The sequence below is a fragment of the Syngnathus typhle genome, linkage group LG2 (genome assembly GCF_033458585.1).
Source record: "Syngnathus typhle isolate RoL2023-S1 ecotype Sweden linkage group LG2, RoL_Styp_1.0, whole genome shotgun sequence".
Taxonomy (NCBI): domain Eukaryota; kingdom Metazoa; phylum Chordata; class Actinopteri; order Syngnathiformes; family Syngnathidae; genus Syngnathus; species Syngnathus typhle.
In genome coordinates, this window is record NC_083739.1 from 10,677,976 (window position 1) to 10,699,046 (window position 21,071).

Consider the following 21,071-nt stretch of genomic DNA (forward strand, 5'->3'; position numbering starts at 1 on the left):
CACCTCTGCAGTGAACGCTGACTCATCCATCTTGTCGAGAAGGGGGCCGGCCGCACCTGACGACTATGGCGTGTGTGAGGCGTGTCCGTTGTCGCTGTCTTCCTCCACCTGTGACTCCCATCACTCGGATCTGGACAGCAGGCTGCCATGTATCTACCACCCCTTCTTCTCTGCCTGCTTTTTGCACGCGCTTTTGCGGATTTGCCCATGTGCAAAGAGGTAAGTTCGAGGAGTTTAAGTTGGGGCGACTTCCACCTTTTTCCTTGTAGTTAAGAGTTCTCCGTACACGTAAGTCTTAGCTAGTGGTTGTCAAGCAATGTGTAAACTCAAAAGTGAAATTCAGATAATCGTTTTTAGTAAATGCAGGGTTATCAAAAGTAACCCTTATTCTTTGGAATTCACTTGCTTAAGACTTGTTTACTGTGAAAAGATAGTACGAGTGTGTTCGTGTGTGTGGGAAATGAACATATGCTTCGACAACAACCTGCCAAGTGCATCGTCTATGTATGATGATGCTTGTGCACTTGTTTCATACGAACGTTTCTCTTAGTTTTTTTTGTTATGGTTTTTACATATGGCCATCAAATGTACAGTAACATAGCTATCCAGTCTATACTGTAGAGTAGTTGTAAAAATAAATGATTCACGATATGTTTAGAATTTTGTCAATATAACTGGACATTACAGACTTTGAATGTGTGTGTGTGGACTTCTAACTTTCGCACTTCTTGTTTTTTTTGTGGCGCCGTTGTGAGTGGCAGCCTTTTTTTAAAATTATTTTTATTTTAAAATCCATTCAGTTTTTTATTTGAAACATATTGTTTAATAAGAGATTCAGAGCTAAAATTACAAGAACTAAATTCATCTATGTGTCCAGTGTAAAACACCATGTCCCAAAAAAGTTATACATGACTACATAAAATAGCACGACTTAACTCCCATTCAACTTGAGTTTGCAATTTACATGTAATTGCTTAATTCTCCACACTCCCACATCAAAATTATAATAGGGTGTGCACACTTATGCAAAGGTTTAAAACCTGCTGTATTTTTACTTAACGCAACTGAGAACACAATCAACAAATAAAACAGATGCCTAAACCTTTTTGGTTTCATTACCTCCCTTTGTTTTATTATTATTATACTGAATATTATAACACTAGTTTATTGAACATTAGGCACTGGTGTCAAACTCCTTTTTCTCACGGGCCACATAATGATTTCTTTCACAGGGCCGATATGACTGAAACATTCTGAACGTTTGAACACCTTATCATATATATATATACATACATACGTATATGTACATATGAACAACAAAGTGACCTAGTTTTGACATAAAAGAAATCTAGCGTAACCGTTTTTTCACCTATTGTTCAAGTTACTATATATTTGTTAACCCCCAAAATGCTTGTGAAGTCATTACAATTACATGACAATTTGAAATTTGGTACAGATTTTAGCCCGAATCATGAGGGTTGATGTACATGATTTATTTTTGCGGGCCATAAAAATTTATCTATTTAGGCCTCGTGCCTTGAATTTCATACCTTTTTTAGAATGCAAATGAAAAGCAGCTCATTTTCCAACAATTGTTTTAGTTGTTTATCCCTGATATGGCTTTTCTGTGAGTTCCTGTTTTGCCCAAGTGACCTTTTACAGCCTCCGGCACATGTCTAATTAGATGCATTTTAACATCAGAGCTGAGGCGCGAGACCCATCTGCTCCTCTAGCAGTCAAAGGGGCTAATGGAAAAGCCAGAGTCCTGCCCACTCCTGTTGATGCTGTGTTTCTGTTAACTATTAATCCTGCAAGGCTTACCCCGCCTCATGAGCTTCACTTCAGTATACCGGCAGCAAGATAACAGTCTACTTTGCTCCTAAATGACATTCATGGAGGTGCTACACAGTTTTTCCGTCACCTACCAAGTAGCGTTAAGACCCCAGAGACAAAGAGAAACAAAGCTGGCTGGCACCAATCTTGAAAAAAAGGTTAGAGCACCAAAGGAAAAGAGCTTGCATCACTCCCCCCAACATGGGACATTAAAATAACATTTGGAACGAGCTCCTTGGCAAATATTAGCCTCGTCTTTATTTGGAAAGGAGGCTGTCCTCATTCTCTGAGATAAAACCTGTTTCTTATCATTTGACTTGTACTGCAAAAATGATTCCCACTGGTGTCGTCTCGCCAGTGGGAATTAAAGTCGCTAGTCATGTTTTTGAAACATAGCTGGTCGAGAAATTGGATAAGTTAGATAAGATTCTCAGGTTTTTTTTCTTTCAAGTGAGCAAAAAGTATCGGAACAGACATTAAATTGACTTATAGTGAGTAACATTTAATAGATGGTGGCATGCTTAACATGCAATATGTACTTGTTCTAATATGTGTCGGAAATGGATAATTTGACGTTTGTTTTTCCACGCTTGCTTGAAACGCAGCCAATTCATACAGATCGTTTGTCTTGACACATTTCTTTCTGCGTTTGCAAATGTGTAATGTGACTGTCCCACTTGTTTGTCCTTTCTGCAGTCAGATTACCACTTTGAATACACCGAATGCGACGTGCTGGGCTCTCGCTGGAGGGTGGCCATTCCCAACAAGGCCCTAACCTGCACCGGCCTCCCAGATCCAGTCAAAGGCACTCAGTGCAGTGAGTGTCTGGCATCCGATGTTGTGTTTGAAGCAAAACGTCCAATGTACAAATCTATGTCGCAGATTGATTTTGGGTTCTTTTGGTAGCTTTCTCCTGCAATGAGGGGGAGTTTCTGGACATGCGGACTCAGATGTGCCAGAAGTGTGCAGCCGGAACGCATTCTCTGGGCTCTGGCGTGGCCTTCGACGAGTGGGACCGCCTGCCCGCAGGCTTCGTCACGCTCGGGATCAACACCAACGGCTGGGACGTGGAAACAGACTGCTCCAAGTAAGTACAGCGCATGGGGGATTTATTCCAAACAACAGGGGTGCTTTATGTTGATTGATAATCAGATCGGCGTGCATGAAAATACTTCTGATATTTTGGAACAAATCGCCTTGTTTCAAATAGATATAAACTTTCAAGTGAATGACACATTCAAAGATGTGTTGCACATCTTTGCCGTTCCATCGTATCACTTTGCTGCTTCTTCAAGACATCTTGGGAAATATTTCCACATTCCTTAAATTTCATACAGGTTTTTAGCACGTCCCCCAAACTGACACATTTTCACTATAGAATTAAAAAATGAAGAGATAATTGATTTAAATGTATTTCTTCCTCAGCCCATTTAAACATCAAACAGTTTAACTCATTCGGGACATTTACAACACTATTCACACACGCCAAAATTCACACAATGCTCGCTCAGTATTAAACCACGTCATTATTTCAATTTGGTGCCATTTTCTACTTCATGCTTTTTTTTTTTTTTTAAAAATCCCCTCCTTTCTACAGTTCTACTTGGACACCAATGGGCGATTATGTGGCCTCAAACACAGACGAGTGCACGGCCACGCTGTCGTATTCAGTGAACCTGAAGAAACCGGGACGCGTTTCCTTTGACTATTCCTATTCCGACAGCAGCATCTACTTTGAGTTCTTTGTAAGTGGTCTCCGTGAGCTCATTCATTTGTTCAAGATGGCCATTGTGTCTTTCCAAAATTTCACAGTTTTATGTCAGTCTTTCCTTTCTCTCCCTTTCAGGTCCAAAACGACCAGTGTCAGTCCACTGAATCTACCAGGCGCTGGATGGGGATCTCTGACAGTGACTGGAGTCATCATGAGGTTTGAACCCTTCCCCGTGTAATACATACACAAAGTGTATCAAGAAGTTGTGCATTTATGGAGGATGTACTTGTACATAATTCTGATTGCTACAGGTCGAGCTGAACAAAGGCAGTAATGTTTTGTTCTGGAGAACCACTGCCTACACCTTTCACACAGACCTTTCTGACAAAGCCGTGTTGCTGCGGAATATACACATCTCGGGTACAGATGGTCAATTCTGCCGACAACATTTTTAATTTGATAATTCATTTGATCATCCTCAGTTATCTTTGGAAGGGTATTTATTGTAATTGTTCTACATAATACTATAATGTATCCTTCTCCGCAGGTGTGGCCTACACGTCCGAGTGTTTCCACTGCAAGCCGGGCACCCACAGCGCCAAGCCGGGAGCCGCCCGTTGTGACCCCTGCCCCCCTGATACCTACTCCAACAAGGGGGCTACCGTTTGCCAGCAGTGTGACCCTGATAAATACGCAGGTACATCCGAGATGTCTGCTTGCTTTTCATAGCAACAGTTTGGGTCGAGGGGCGTCTTATCAGGAAAAAAATTGCATATCAATTTAAAATAACATGTTTCATGTTGTGTTTAGAAAAGTAAACTTAAATTGCATTAGCTGTGTGGCTAATGTTGATGTGAGCTATTATTTGCATTTTTGCAGAGGTTTCATCAGGAAGCTGCAAAATGAGACCGGCATGCACAAATGCAGACTACTTCCATACGCATACACCCTGTGACGCACACGGAAAGGTACGCTCATCATTTCAACACTTATCGCAGGACCCCACTTACAGAAAAAGTTCAGGTGTTCTGGATTTAAATTGTCTTACAACCATCCAGCTCAACTCAATTAATGTGACCCAAACGAGGGCAAGCTAAAGAAAATGCAAAGATGGGCATGAGTTTAGTTTGGATTTTTAGGTTGAAATACTTGTACATGGTGTGCCTCAGACGCAGCTGATGTACAAATGGATCGAGCCTAGAATCTGCAGCGAAAGCGCCAAGGGGTCCGTGAAGCTTCCCGCGTCGGGAGAGAAGCAAATGTGTCCGCCGTGTAACCCGGGTTTTTTCATGAGCAACACCTCAGCCACCTGCCAAGCTTGTGCTGAAAACCTCTACTCAAATGGAACAGGTGGACATCCCTTGTTGTCTTGTGTTTATTTGTGTGTGTATGTTTGGCCTGAAGTGATCTTGACGTTTGGTTAACAGCTTGTACAGAGTGCCCTGCTGGCACAGAAGCTGTGGTTGGTTTTGAGTACAAATGGTGGAACACAATGCCAATCAACATGAAAAGTAATGTCCTACGGACAGATTTGGATGACTCCGTGCACCGCACTGGTGAGTGAACGCATCAAAACATCTATGAAAAACAAAAATCCATACTGTCACTAGGCCTGTCGCAATAATTACTACATTGATGATCATTCGATAAAGGCTCAGTGATATCTGCCATTTTTGTCTGTCATTTGCCATGATGACAGCGTGGGAGGTGGCCGGAGAGTACGTGTACACCACTCCCGGTGATCGAGACACAGACTACCTCATGCTCACGCTCACCGTCCCGGGATACAGGTGAACATCTGCTCGATATCTATCAATGGTGGTAATTCATGCAACTGACTTATCGTCTTCACAGGCTGCCAAAGTCTCAGGCAAAAGACGGCAAGCGGAGTGAGCTGTCTCGCATCAGCTTTGTCTTTGAAACCTCATGTTCGGCAGATTGCACCTTGATTTTTCTGGCGGTACGATGTCACAAATAGATAGTTGTCCGATGTCAAACTAAAACAATGGACACTTTACACGGTGCCGTTGGCTTTCTCGACAGGGTCTCAATCCGTGGAGCAACAATGAAGTGGAGCAGTGGAAGGGCAGCAACGGGAAGCAGTCATACTCGTACCTGATTCAAAGCAATGCCACTGTCAGCTTCACCTGGGCTTTCCAACGTACAGACAACTCCACAATGGTGAGGATTTTATAAATCCTCTTGACCTCTTCAGGAAGTCATATATGCAGTGAAAAAGCAAGATGGGTATAGGAAATGATGGTTATGTATCACAATTGCACACTGCACTTGCGTTTTGCACTGCAGAGTAAGGTTGCTAAGCAACAGAGCGGAAAGTAGCTTGGTCCATTTTTGCTCTGGTTTGTATGTAAAGTATTTGAACTGAATCTAACTGTGCCCCCTTGTCAGGAGAAGCGGTACAGCACTGACGTAGCAAAGATTTTCTCCATTCACATCACCAATGTTCTGGGGGGCGTGGCCTCAAAATGTCACCAGTGCGCCCTCACGTCTAGCCCCGACAACGACGACTCAGCCTGCGTGCCCTGCCCGCCGGGCCATCGCTTGGTCAGCGAGAAGGTCGCCAAGGGAGCCAAGGGAACGTGCCAGCGCTGCCCGCCAAACTCCATAGTCGCGACTGAGTGGCCTACCGGAGAAGCGGCTTGTGTTGCGTGCGGCTCAAATACAAAGAACAACCAGGTTCAAGTTTTTCCTTATCTGTGTGCTCTTGCAAACATTACTTGGCGACTGCCACCCATGACCCAAATGAAATGCATCAGACATCAGAAGTGATACTTGTAAGCATAAATGGTGCATTGGAAGTGGTGTGAATACATTTTAAATAAGAGCCATAACAGAAAGTGCCATGTTAGCTGCGTAACTGGTGTTGAATTTGATACATTTTTGTATTATGTGAACCGCTGCCTTGTTATTTGTAAAGTGTCTTTTCTGTTCACACTATATACACATCTGTTTGTCATTTCAACGAATTATATTCTCATGTTTGTTCAAAATAGACTGATTGTGATCTTGTAAGCACATTTAATTGTCATATTTGTTTTTGAATATTCCAATGTGAATCTCCTCTCTTACTGTCAAGTTGTATCTTCTGTTCTTCCCCAGGCCTACACGGCGTGCCTCAGTGATTGCACGGCCACAGTGCAGACAACAGGTGGCGCGTTGCTGCACTATGACTTCTCTCCTCTGTCCAATGTCACCTCCTTCCAAAGTGGCCCGCGTTTCACCAGTAAAGGCCTGCGCTACTTCCATCATTTCAGCGTGGCTCTGTGCGGCGAAGAGGTGACTCATCGCTGCCTCGGTGCCCTTCTGGCCCCTACGTATCTATTCCGCTTCACCCGCCGACGTGGTTTTGCAGGGCCGAGCGTCGGCGACCTGCGTGGACAACGTGACGGAGCACGGCCGAGTGGTCCAGGGTCACGTGTGCCAGTCTCTCGTGGTTCCCTCGGACATCAGGAGTCAGAACATGGTGGCGTCACAGCCCTTTGTTGTCGGCGACACTCTCGTTGGTATGCCGTCATCATGCGGACCGTCCAAAGCGGACATGCTGCTCATTTTCCAAAAATGCAACCTGAAAACCCCCAACCAATCACTCCTTTCCTATTAGCCATTTTATAACCTTTTGCATTTGTTTTCATTCAGCGAACAGGGCTGGAGCCCTGCCATGAAAAGCAGAAAAAAAAACCAGTAATATGACATCCCATTTATAAAATCAAATCTAAAAATTGCTCATGTTAATACAGTAGTTAGAATGATAAAGTTAATCCATTCTGTTCTTCATCACAAGATGACGCAAAAGCAATACCTGCACATCAGACATGGATTTGTTGCCTGGCAAAAGGCAAACTCGGGCTAAACTTAGCTCCGCTCTGACCAAGCCAATGTTGAAACTGTCAAGATCTCATTGACCACAATTTTATTTGGTGACCTCGTGTTTCGAATAAGTCGTGACAGTTGGCCTTGTTCTTGCTCTAATGCTTGCGCTTTGTTGAAGGTGTAACTACTGACACGGTCCTGGCTAACATCTCCTCTCCACCGGGGCTCTTCCCCTCTACGTCAAACCTACCGGATCTTATATTTTATTTCAGGTAAGTCATATCAACACTGCTTATTTAAGATGGGAAATTTACGACGGGTAGCAACTCTTTTGGAGTTTTTCTACAAGGTTCTTTGCCATATTGAATTCCCAGTGAGTACAATGAGCATGTGAGAGTGATATCATAACATTTTTGTTCAGGGTGTATTTAAAAACACAATTCCAAGAAACTTTGTCTTGGCTTTTCAGGTCCGCTGAGACAACGCAGGCTTGTAAAAGAGGCCGCACGGCCACTATCAGGCTGAGATGCGACCCGAGCATGAGCGCAAAAGACCTGATTACACCACCCAGGTATTGCTTGCTGTTTTGATTTCGTGTAGGGGTAAGCGATTAATACATTTGATTTAATTTAGTTTTATTATTCAGTCTGAATTAATTAAATAATTTGTTTCGGGCGTTTGTAATTTAAAGCATGTCTCTGCTGATGAGCACTTCCCTGCAAATTCTTGATTTTTGTGTGCGTTCTGTAATTTGGTAAAATGCCACTAGATGCTGCCAAAGCCCTACCTAAATGGTCTGTACTGTTTTACATCTGGCCAGAGAAGCAAAGGTTGACGCTTTATTTATTTATTTATTTATTTATTTATTTCAATTATTATTATTTTTTTAAAATCCCAAATGTCATTTTTAGCTCAAAACGCTTCTCCAGGTTTATACTGTATATTCATGTGTGGCTATTTTGTTTTATTTCACGCATGAACGACTGACTGATTGGTTTGATAACTACACTGAACAACAAGACTAACCCCACCCAGGGAACACACATACTGAGGTATAAATAGAAGGACTCCACACCTAAATTTTAGAAATCACATGAATCACGATAAAAAGATGAAATGTCTTCAACAAACGAGTTGCTTTGATTACATTTTTTAGGTTGGGTTTTGGAGTTTTTCAAACATAAAATAATCCATAAAAAAAATATTTTATGGGTAATGTTCTAAAATGAGTTTAAAAATTCATGTTTTGGCATCATAGTTTGTTGCGTAATTATAAATATTTTTCGGGCCGGCGTCAGTTCCTTGCAGCAGGGTTTTTTCCCTATCACCTGCCAATAGTTGCTATGTTTCCTGCTTTCTTATTGTATCCTTGAAAGTTGATATAACCGTCTTTATTTGCTGCTCTGTTTTTATCCGCACTGCAACTAAAGCCAAAAACAAGTCACATGGCTCTTTATCGTTCCAAAAAATATTGTATGTATATTTTTTATATTATGCATTTTTTCTAACAATCAGCTGTGTGCTGCTGTAGAAGATAAATTCACTTTCTGGTTATTTATTAAATGATTATCTCATCTTATTTTATTGTACCTTGGCTCAATGCTTGGGAAATAAAAACATTTAAACAAAGACAAATTCCTGAAGAAATAAATAAAGCAAATATTGTAATAATAATAATAAATTGTTAAACAATAATAAAATTGGAAATCAGATGGAGAAAAAATGGTAGACATTCACTTTAAGGCCATATTACTCTACCCTAGTTTGATTGAACACTCTAAATCTGATATGGTTTCTTCTTCACAGTAACTGCTCAGAGGGGACGTGTGATGGCTGCACTTTCCACTTCCTTTGGCAGAGTCAGCATGCGTGTCCACGATGCACCAAACATAATTACAGGGAGATTGTCAGTGCTTGTGAACAAGGAATACAGGTAGGCATGGACACAAGGGCGTGTTGACAGAGTCTCATCAAAATTCCAAATTTTTATGCAACTGCATAATTTTTACCCAGAGTGTGAGACTTAGCGCCGGGGCTCTTTTTTTTTTTTGTGTTGTCGTCTTAGAGGACGACTTACGTCTGGCAGCAGCCGTTGCAGTGTCATGGAGGAGAGGCACTTCCAGCCCAGACAGTCAGCGCTTGTGTGAGTCTGGATTTCTGGCTGAAGTTTGGCGTTTCCACGGGAACCGCCGCTGCTGCTCTACTCGTCACCCTCATCTGTTACTTCTGGAAGAAGACGCGCAAGTGAGATGACTTGTTTTGACTTTGTGGGGACTCTGGTGAAATGAAGCTGCCCGATTTTTAAAAATCTCCAAGGACGTGCACTTTTCTGCTTTTCTGTCGCCATTCAGCTCTTTGTTAGGGAACAGCAAGTTGTGTAAAAAGTAGTAATACATGAAAAAGTTGAATTTAAAAGTTTCCAGGTCAAAAGAAGGCAAATGAGTATTTTAGTTTCCTGCCGAAATGCCATTCAAAGTTCGTCAATCAGTGTAAAGGTGCGGCTGCTGTTCCCCTGCAGATTGGAGTACAAGTACTCCAAACTGATAATGAGCTCCGGGGGCAAAGAATGCGAGCTGCCCACAGCCGACAGCTGCGCAATCATGGAAGGAGAGGACGCTGAGGACGACCTCATCCATCTCACACACAAGTCCTTCTTCTGCAAAATGAAAGCATACTCGCGTGAGGTCGGTAATTCCTCCACATGCAGACGCTTGAGACACAGATGCGAAGCACCTTTTTTTTTCTTTTTTTATAAATCTTCTATTTTGTTTTATTCAGAGGACGTCCGACGGATTTGATTCAGTCCCTCTGAAGTCGTCATCTTGTCACCTGCAAAAAGAGGATTGTGATTCTGATGATGCTTGATGCAAAGGTTTGACTGAAGCAGATTTGCTGAATGCTTTTATTTATGTCCATGAAGGGAGGCTATAATCCTTCCAAAAAACGTGTGGCCATAAAATGTGGGCACCAGGAATATAGCCATGTTTGTCTTGAGGCTGGAGCACAGGACAGTTACTTGTCTGTGTAAAATTAAAGAACACTAATATGAAAACATCATGAAAGAAATTAGAAATGCAATTGATTCTTGAATAAAATACTATGATAATCCAATTTCCATTACACTTGTATTGGGGGTTGTGTTCTTTGTCTTTTTGTCATTTGAAATTTGCTTACCTGTTTTCTATTAGGTGACCTACGTTTGTAATGTTATTATTTGAATATGTCTAGTGATTTGGCTATAGCCTAGAAAGCAAATGTTGCTGCGTTGATATTTTCCATTTGAAACCATGTTGTGCCTTCTATTTTTCACAATAAATGTATCTAAAGATTGTGATATCTGTTATTGTGTACTGTGTATTAGCCATTCTACAATTGGAGGACATTCTCTGCCCCCTTCAAATTTCATACGACTTAGGCACAAAATAGAAAATACATGCCCTTGAGTAAATGATAGTTGTGAAACAAACTGTAGCTACGTGTATTGTAAAAGTGACTCTGAAAATATTTTAAATGCCAAATATCTTGCATATCTTCAAAAGTAATTTTTAAAAACTTCCTGGCCTTTACTAAGTTATCAAATATTAGAGAGAAAGTTTATATTTTATAAAGTTTATATCAGCTTTTTGGGGTATGACTTTGTTGATTTGTCTTCCTTGTAAATGTGAAGACATTTTATTTTCTTACATACAAAGGAGTTAACTTTTACACACTATTTATTCAAATAAGATCAATGGGATAAGATATACGCACATAGCTTTCACATTCAGCAGGATAAGTGAACGCAGCTCGCGTTTCGGTCACGTTTTGGTTCTCGCGAGATTTGGAGCCGTGCAAGTGGGGCAGAGTTGCGGGAGGAGGCGTCGAAAACAACGGGGAACATTTCAAGACTCACTGTGCGTGCAATCAGACGGGGATTTTGCAACATTTCGCAAGAGGACGAACCTCACTATTAAGTTGTCGCACAGAGAGGAGGGAAGAACGAGTCCGCCTTTATAGTGTTTTTGTAAGTTTTGGGGAAGTTGAAGTCCGGTTGCAGACAAGACGAGGAGTGAATTACTCGCCAATCGGTGGTCGGCAGCAATGTCGCAGAAAGAAAGACCCAAGTTTTACCTGCAGGAAGTCAACAAAGCCATATGGGAAGTCCCGGAGCGCTACCAGAACTTGTCTCCGGTCGGCTCCGGCGCGTACGGATCCGTCTGGTAAACAACTTTGTGCTGCTGTTTGTGTGTCACCCAACTTTTGCACTCCTTACCCATTCATTTTAATGAGGCCTACGCTCGCCGTGCTAAAGCTCGTTAGCATGTCTTCACAGTTAAGTTGTCACAAAAAGAAAAGAAACAGTTTTTACATGAAATTAATTTATTAGTTTGGAAATTCTTGCAGACATCGTCTGCATAGATATGCTCAAACAACCTGACGTTGCGAAAATTGTAGTGTTGAACATTGGTGCCATGACGTAATTAGCGTCACATACCTGACTTGTGGACACCGTGATAAAGTGGTCAGAATGCATTCAAGTTTGCATTCTGCACAGTTGTATTGATTGAATGCAACAGAATAATAGTGATGGCCCTGTGCATGTTCATACTGATTTCTATTCAACATTAACAGAAGTGAGGGGTCTTTAAAAAACAAGACCAAGACCAAAACCTTGGTGGGCTAATGGATTTGTATCTGATTGTCAGCAATCCTAACAAATCAATCACAAAATCAGGCCTCTTACCAGTTGAAGAACAATTAGAAAGGGTTTTGTGCAGACCAGGAGAAGTTCCACCATGCTTTTATCTTCACCAGACTTGATTATTACCGTAATTTTCGGACTATAAGTCGTGTTTTTTTTCACAGTTTGGGTGGGGGGGGCGACTTATACTCAGGAGCGACTTATATACATATATATGTTTTTTTCCCCCACTCTTTTGGGCATTTTATGGCTGGTGCGACTTATACTCCGGTGCGACTTATAGTCAGAAAATTACGGTACATTGGACTTCCGACTGGACTTCCCCAAAAGAGTACTAAACAGCTGCAGCTCTTTCAGAACGCAGCAGCTTGAGTTCTGACCCGGACAAAGAGATCAGAATACATTACTCCAGTCCTAAAGGCTTACTCCCATTCAGCTGTTGAATAGACTTTAAACTTGTGCTACTGATGTACAAATCACCGAACGATTTACTTCCTAATTGCATTAAAGAGATGCTCAAGGAATGTAAGCTTGTATGTAAAGGTCTGCAGACTTGGAACAATTAGTGGAGCATAGAGTTTTCAAATAGTTATGTTAACTTTATGTAGGAAATGTGCTATTTTATACAGCACATTCACAAAGTTAACTCTATAAGATGCCTTCCCTTGCCCTTTTGCAGGGGACACCTTAAACACTGGATTTGGTCATCAAGTGGGGATTGTGTCGACAGACACAGGAAGATAAACCAGCATTGCCACTCATATTAACAATTATGGACATTGAAGCCTGTCTGGGAATGTGTGAGGAGAAATCTATGTAATCATAAGGAGTTTAAATGCAAACTCAAGAACACAAGGCTGGATCTGAGATTGACCCTGAGCCAGATAGTCTAACTCCTATTCCACCATGATGTTTTCAGCTTTCTCCACAATCGAAGTCAGCACGTGCCTCATTATTACGATTGCATCTATTAATTTCGGGCTTGAGTCACGTGCGACGTGTTATCGCACAATCTGCTCGGTGATCTTGGTTGAGGAAGCAGCAACCATTCGATTGTGGTTACAGTGAGCTGAGAGCTGACATTTTCTGCTGATGTCGCCTTTTCTTTCCCCTCCCTGCTGCGCCTTCTGCAAATGATTTTCCAAAGGCAGTGTGCAAATGTTTATTTTCCAACAGTTCTGCTTACGATATGAAGAGCGGCTTAAAATTGGCCGTGAAGAAGCTCTCCAGACCTTTTCAGTCCATCATCCACGCCAAGCGCACCTATAGGGAACTGCGCTTGTTGAAGCACATGAAGCACGAAAATGTGAGTCTGTTGCTGTGTCTATCATCCTCAACTTGATTGATTTCATTGATTTAATTAGATCAATCATTTCAGTGGAAGTTTGAGCATATTAATGCATGTTTAGGCCGCACAACCGTGTGATAAAGAAAACTGTACAAACTCAATGGCAAACTTGTCTCGTGTGACGAGCAATTGAGAAGGGTTCTAAAAGTTTTTAAAACTCCATTATGAGGAACAATTCATTGAATTAGTTGGTAAACAAAAATTATTACTCAAAACGGAATATGTTTTTATGTTTCATTTGAATCATGGGTGTCAAATGCAAGGTAAACAAAAAATATTACTCGAAACAGAATATATTTTTATATGTTTCATTTTAATCATGTGTGTCAAATGCAAGGCCCGGGGGCCATATATGGCCCGTCACATCATTTTATGTGGCCCCCGAAGACAAATTGTGCATCAGCTTTTGACTGGTGCTGTACTTTTAAATGTTTATAATATCAGTAATGCTGTCTCTTCAAATTAGGGTCCCGAGTTTTTACGATGTCTTTTTGAGGTCCGGACAACAAATAACCTCCAAATGACATTACCGAAGATCTTAACTTTTTTATGAATTCAGTTTGCTAAAAGACCATACAACCTATTCAGAAATAGTCATTTTAAATTGAAATTTATATTTGTGTTTAAAATTGCCCCACTGAAAATGTGTCTCGATACAGTTTGCTATTATACACAATGTGAATAAGGAATAATAACAGTTCATTCACTATAGATATTCAAAAAACGATTGTTTATTCATTGTCGTATTTTTGTTGTATTTTTTTAATTGTTTGATAAAGACCTTGCTTCAAACCCCTGGGATTAATCTGGAAAACGTAGCTCCTCAAAATTTGAAATTTGATCCTCAAATGTTGATTTGATTTGATTAGATGCTTCTGTTTGCAGGTAATCGGCCTCTTGGACGTTTTCAGCCCCGCCACCTCTCTGAAGGAGTTCACAGATGTGTAAGTCCAATGTGTTCAAAAATGATTTGTATCAAATGTTTACAAAAATGTACAAATGTTAATCCCAGTTTTGACTCCTTAGTGCTAACACTATAGAAAATACTATACACATAGGACGCTGTTCATTTTTTCCAAAATGTAATAGTTGCCAGGTGTCGTAATGGGGTGTTTTTTTTTTCTTTACAATAATATACTCTATATTTTGATTAATATTGCGTCCGTGGTTAATGAATCGAAAAGCAAACAGACATGTCATGGAGACACTCGGGAATGCTTAGTGGAAAATGTAGAATATGCCTCCTTTAAAAAGATTTTCTGTGCCGTTCATAAAGGTCTTCTGATGGCGGCCGTTGCCGCATGGCGCATGCTCTGCTAACAGTTCAATAAGTATGCAGGAGCTGTGTGCGCCCCCCCAGTTCTAAAAATAGCCTGCAGAATCAGAATGCTGTGGCGAGGCTTCTCACAGTGTCAGACAAGCTTTCTATAGAAGATGGAGACCTCTATAATACTTCCCAATTATTAACGATAATATTGACGCATCAGATTGATATAGAGCATTTTGGAAGCTCAAAGGCACATCACAGGGGATATTATACATTCTTCATGCACGCCCACATTCACATTCTAAACTGCATCATGTAGCCACAGCTGCCCTGAGGCAGGTTGAATTTTCCAAGGTGGTGCAACTCTGCTTCGTGTCACGCTAGCATGTAAACACATGCGGGCTCTGTTACTTAAAAGTCCTTAAGTCGACTACTGCACCTAAAATGTCGCATATTTCCATTCCTATAATGGTCTGTTCACTCCTAATATGAACATATTTTTTATCTTGTATGTGTTGACATTTTTGTTGGAATCAGCGACGGGCAAACGGTTTCGGGGCATTTTCGCCAAGCATTCATTAAATGTGTCATTAATTGGCAGGTATCTTGTCACTCATTTAATGGGCGCAGACCTCAACAACATCGTGAAATGTCAAAAGCTGACAGACGACCATGTGCAGTTCCTCATATACCAGATCCTCAGAGGGTTGAAAGTGAGTGTTCTTTGTACTTTGATATGGTTGTGCATATTTAAACGGACGACAATGAATGTACATTAACGGGCATCTTCTTCATTGTGTCTCAGTACATCCATTCGGCAGACATCATTCACAGAGTAAGTCCAATTGTCTCCCTTTGCCCCTCATTTATTTTTACTCCTTCTCTTATAGCTGGCTTGTAAACATTTAGAAGAAACTGGCAATGTTCATCTCTGGAGTAGAAAAAAAGAGATGAAATTGTTTAGTTGCCCTGTCTGAGCATCAATTCATTAACTCGTTTTGTTTACTAGCATGATTAGTGATCAAATGATTCCCATTGTAAAAAAATAATAATAATAAATCGTCGCCTCTTATATGTATTTTTTTTTTCTTTTTACTGTCAGGATCTAAAACCCAGCAACCTGGCAGTAAATGAGGATTGTGAGCTGAAGGTGAGTCATCCCACTGCAGCAATCTATAATATGAAGCAAAAGACACTTTGTCTACTGCGCAAACAGAGCTCCTTCCACCCCCACCCCCCCTCTAACCCCTGACAGATTCTGGACTTCGGCTTGGCGCGGCACACCAACGATGAGATGACCGGCTATGTGGCCACCCGCTGGTACCGCGCCCCAGAGATCATGTTAAACTGGATGCATTACAACATGACCGGTAAGATGACAGAAAAAAATCTCCACATCGCAATGCATGCATGGGAATTGTTATACGCGGTGTAGTATCGATAGTCGGTAAGATGCGGTCTATCTGACATTGACCAGTTAGTATTGAAATTTCGGAGTTGTTTTTGATCTTGTGCTTGTGTGTGCGTGTTGCAGTGGATATTTGGTCGGTGGGCTGCATCATGGCAGAACTTCTCACAGGAAGAACTTTGTTCCCGGGAACGGACCGTATCTTTCACATGTGGGCGCCGCTCTAGGTGACCATGCTGCCTGTCAGTATTGTCAAAGAACTTCTTTATGTGCTTATCTGTCTTTTAACACTATTCCCTCCACATGTGAAGCAGCCTGAGGTGTTGATGACTACTTAGCCTCCATTTCTCTCCCTTCCCCTTCAATCCAGGCACTTTTCATCTCAATGTTTCACTTGTGTGTTTCACTTTGTGCACATGGCCGCAGGCAGTCTCAACTGGTGGGACGGGAATTAGCAGAGAACGAGTAACCATGCTGGGATTTTCTTTTGACACTCACTTTATTTTGAAAGGTTGTCAGGAGAACGGCACAACCATTAGCATCCATATTTTAAAAAGTCAGAAAGTGTCTGTAGCTAGAGGGGTGACGGCCAACCAGTTGAGAATGTCTGCTCCGAACGGTCCACACTCCATTGGTTGGGCTTTGCGTGAATCTGAGCTCGGCACTGGGCTTCCTCTTGAAACCTTTCTGACTAACGGCCAAGCTCAATGCCACAGGATCTCCTCTTCTTCCCCCTTCCTCCTAATCTTTTCTCCACCCCCTCCTCCTTCTCTCATTCCTTTTCCATTTTCATGTTGTCTTCCTCTTTCTGCTCATCCTTCTTCCACATCCTGTCCACCTCCTCACCTGAGGCTTCTCGATGCATCCTCTCCGTTTGTCAGAGTTGCAGCGTGGTGGTGGGCATGGCAAGGAAGCCGAAGACTCCTGGGCGGGTCTCGTTGTGTTGCTGTCCTGTCTGTCAACGTCTTCCTTTAACACATGCCGATAGATATTGATCAGTTGAAGCTAATCATGCTGCTGGTCGGAACACCGGGACCCGAGCTGCTGATGAAAATGTCTTCAGAGGCTGTGAGTTGCCGACGACATGCCGAGGCTTTTGCTCAGCAACACTTGTCCCGTGCGTGCTGTCTCACTTACCGCATGTCTTGCTTTCCTTCATCAAATCATGAGAAACTTTGCTGGGAATTGCTCACTCTCCCCAAAAGAATGAACCATTTTCTAAAGTTTGAATGTGCAATGAGTATATGCATCTTGAATAGCAGTGAGCAATCACTCGTAACTAGAGAAACAAAATATCCCATTAGCCCATGTGAAGTTTTTTTTTTTTTTTAATTTATCCGTCCATCCATCTTCTGCGCCACATATCCGCACGATAAAAGGAATCAAACAAAGTAAAATGTTGTGTGTATGTAAAAGTGTTAATGCATTGCTGAGCGATTGGATCGGCAATATAGTACACAAAATCAAGTAACCCGGATGCAAAAACAATTGTAGTTGAAATGTTCCTAACGTGTGTATTTATGCAATAATTATAATGAAAAGTCCAACAGCAGACACTAATCTTGTATGAGGTGGTGGCATTGATGTGGCTAGTGTTCCAAATCTAGTTTTTCATGTCATGTATATACGCAACAAAAGAATATCTCCCTATAGTAATTAGTAGTACAAAATGAGTGAAGGAATCCCAATACACCCAAAGTGTGTTTGGACGCTGGCTTGACTCAATCGCTCATTCTTGTCTTTTGTCTTCCGCCTGCTTCCATTCCGCCGTCCCTTTGGCTTCCTAGCGTACAGTTTGCTTCTCAGAATAACAAGAGTGTAGCAGTGAGAAAAGGCTTCGCTAACCAACTCTGCCCCTGTCGCTATGCTCCCCTTGACACCAGCCTTGTAGACATAAACCAGCTTCAGCAGATAATGCGGTTGACGGGAACACCGCCGGCGTCACTAATAAACAGGATGCCCAGCCACGAGGTGAGCACTTGTGGCAGTTGTTCACCAACAGGGGAGGCTGAGAGCTGTAGCCCGTGGTCCGCAATACAATTTGCGATAAAACCATTGTCCGGTTATCATTTTTTATATGGTGATTTGGCAATAAAAGAAACATGGTAAACCAATTCTGAATCCTGACTTCAGCGTCGAGCCAATTAAAAAGATGGAATTTGCATTTGATCTAGTGTATACAATGTTATTATGTTTGTATTTTGCACCGACAACTTTCTAACAATTGGCAGTGGCAGAATACGATAGCCAAAATATAAAAAATGAACACTGTTAGCGTCTTTAAAGGCAGAATATTTTATGCATTTCTATTGGATCTCAGTCATAGGTTTATGTAAATTTGTATAAAACATTCTACATAAGACTTGAATTGCTCCAGTTCGAAAATGTCAGAGAGGTGCAGGATCAATGCCCGCGCATCACCTCAAAATTCCTAATCTGAGTGCTGCCGTCATCCTTATGCTGGGTTATGTTTTCATGGTATTTGCGGATGGCCTTATGCTATGATTCCTTGACCACCAAATCTTGTCTTTGCTGTTTTGGCTTACGTGACGGCAGTTGGATTTCAACATGTGGACACTGTATGACCGCTTTATGTATGGCCACCACTTGTCTTCTCAGCTCCCTTTGAATTGTACAATCTGCTAAGAATAAGCAATTAACTTGAATGAATTGCTCAAATTGATCACTTGCTTGGCCATAGATAGCAGCGAGTGGCAACAAGAAATTGGATGGACCTTGAAGTAACAACGTGTGTGTGTATTGAACGTTTGCAACATGCCGCTGCTTGTGAGTAGTCTTGACAACAGTTTTTGTTCCCTTCCCAGGCTAGGAACTACATCAGCTCCTTGCCGCACATGCCCAAGAGGAATTTTGCTGACGTGTTTATTGGCGCCAATCCTCAAGGTAATTTGGTATGGAGCAACACTTTGAAACTGGGTGGTTCCAGAGCCCCAAACTTGACTTCTGTATATCAAGAACCAGGTTTCGAGCAAAGATGCAATTTGCCTTCCCAGGCATCCAAAGGTTGATTACGCGATGTTGATCAGGGAAATCAAACCAAGAATTTTTTTACATTGGCAATTTGGCACCTTTTACCCTTTCTAATATGAAAATTGTTCTAACAACTGTCAAGCAATGACATACATTCTCTCTCGCTTTGTCGTGAAGCTGTCGACCTGCTGGAGAAAATGCTGGTTCTGGACACCGACAAGCGGATAACGGCAGCTGAGGCACTGGCCCACCCATACTTTACACAATATCACGACCCAGACGACGAGCCCGAGGCGGAACGCTACGACCAGAGCTTTGAGAGCCGTGAGCTTGAGATTGAAGAGTGGAAACGTATGTCTATACTCTCCCTGATGCATGTTGATGTGGCGGTACCTTCTAAGTTCAGATGCTCCCAAGTTAGAGACAGATTCCCCAAAGAGATGACAATTGGAACGTCCCAAATTATTATTATCATATTATTTAAAACAATATATGCTCTGAAACTCTTGCAAAATATTATTTCGAATACCTAAAAGTAGAATCAGCTTCCATACGTATGTGCTCTTTGACTCTTCATTTGCAGGTTAGGTGCTAGACCAATACTGTATACAATTATTGCAGCATAGCATTTATTTAATATTTTAAATATGAAGTTTAATGTAAAAAATTATCAGATGTTTTTTTTTTTTTTTTTTTATTCAGCAGGGTGTGGCGAAAGACACCTTATAATGCAATTGAATATAATCCAATTAGCCACCTCGGATTAAACCTCCAATGGGGTTCACATGTTCTCATGATTTGCAGGGTTGACCTACGAGGAGGTGTGCAGTTTCGAGCCGCCCATCTTTGACGAGGATGATATGGAGTAACGGGAGGTGCCTCCTACCAGTACACGCACCCCGTCTGACAATTTGTACATTTTGTGCAATAGCCTTCCGGATGAAAACATTAAACCACTAAAGATAGTATCGTTTCACCTCGTCGGTGAAACAAGTTTGATTTTCATCTCATCGGTTTTGTAAAAATCACATTGACACCGCTGTGATACTTGGATGCTGAAAATCCTGGACCTCTATTGCTGTGCCATGTTGTGTTCTTGCAAGTATTTTATCATTTTTTAATAGAGGAAATGTTTATCTACTGCTTAGCATGTGAAGCTGGAACATCCACACTAGTGTTGCGACAGTTTTTTATTCTACATTTTCTGTTTGACCGTAAATGTTGACAATTTTTGCAAATTCGAAGTTCGACATGTCTATCATTTTAAAATTCAGTGTATATCTTAAAAAGGGCTTCACACAATGAGAGTATGTCAAATGTGCCATATTTATAATGAATTTTGCCTCACTGTCCATAACCTGTCCAAATATCTTATATATGTAGTTTACTACTTTGTGTCATAATGGGGAAATAGTACTGCTTGAATGTGTAAGAGCTATTTCAGATCTATTTATACTATGTGGAGGATGTATTTATAAATGAAAAACTCCCATCTATTTTCAGTCCAACAGAATTACCACTTTGTGATTTGATAAGCAAAATAAAAACTATTTTTAAGACTTCTCTTGTAAGTTTTCATTGTTAAATTTAATTAAAAAAGTAAAATAAGAGTGGTTTATTTAACCAATATTTAATGACTAGTATGTCATTTATTTTAGTTATTATAACCTGTTGAAGAATTTTTTTAGGTTGCATATACAGTAATTGCATTGTGTTCCTCCTGATTAAACAGCACAGGTCACATTGACCTATCAACAGTTGTTGTTGGCAAATGAACATAAAAGATTAAAGGATAACAGCTTGAAATTTTAGAGCAAATTGAATCCAAGGACTCTAAGAAAACTATGTAATAAATACCAATCGTTTTACACTAAATCTGTAATAAATACATTCATATAATGCTATTAACATTGTTTATAGTGATTTTATTTTATTTGCTACCATGATTTTTAATTCCCCACAATTTAAGTGCTTATTGGCTTAAAAATAAAAGATTACTTT

General features: G+C 41.1%; 2 protein-coding genes across 3 annotated transcripts; both read left to right on the top strand.

Annotated features, from left to right (window-relative positions):
- Positions 1–38: 38 nt before the first annotated feature.
- elapor1 (endosome-lysosome associated apoptosis and autophagy regulator 1) lies at positions 39–10,706 on the top strand. Its single transcript, XM_061301730.1, has 22 exons — positions 39–219; positions 2,530–2,650; positions 2,740–2,920; positions 3,431–3,578; positions 3,680–3,760; positions 3,856–3,964; positions 4,092–4,241; positions 4,424–4,512; positions 4,714–4,894; positions 4,972–5,100; positions 5,244–5,334; positions 5,399–5,504; positions 5,588–5,725; positions 5,954–6,241; positions 6,665–6,841; positions 6,918–7,068; positions 7,554–7,647; positions 7,845–7,946; positions 9,182–9,308; positions 9,441–9,619; positions 9,894–10,059; positions 10,154–10,706. The coding sequence occupies exons 1-22, from the start codon at positions 148–150 to the stop codon at positions 10,238–10,240; spliced, it is 2,967 nt and encodes a 988-aa protein (XP_061157714.1). The 5' UTR covers positions 39–147; the 3' UTR covers positions 10,241–10,706.
- A 490-nt stretch (positions 10,707–11,196) lies between these two features.
- Positions 11,197–20,629, top strand: mapk14a (mitogen-activated protein kinase 14a). 2 transcript variants are annotated; one of them, XM_061302459.1, is made up of 12 exons: positions 11,197–11,574; positions 13,233–13,362; positions 14,290–14,348; positions 15,273–15,384; positions 15,477–15,506; positions 15,774–15,821; positions 15,927–16,041; positions 16,206–16,277; positions 17,068–17,147; positions 18,905–18,983; positions 19,248–19,421; positions 19,875–20,629. In XM_061302459.1, the coding sequence occupies exons 1-12, from the start codon at positions 11,456–11,458 to the stop codon at positions 19,937–19,939; spliced, it is 1,083 nt and encodes a 360-aa protein (XP_061158443.1). In that variant the 5' UTR covers positions 11,197–11,455; the 3' UTR covers positions 19,940–20,629. The 2 variants fall into 2 exon arrangements, with proteins under 2 accessions (XP_061158443.1, XP_061158452.1); XM_061302468.1 differs by lacking the exon at positions 17,068–17,147 and adding an exon at positions 17,971–18,050 and having other exon boundaries at positions 11,411–11,574.
- The last annotated feature ends 442 nt before the right edge of the window (positions 20,630–21,071 follow it).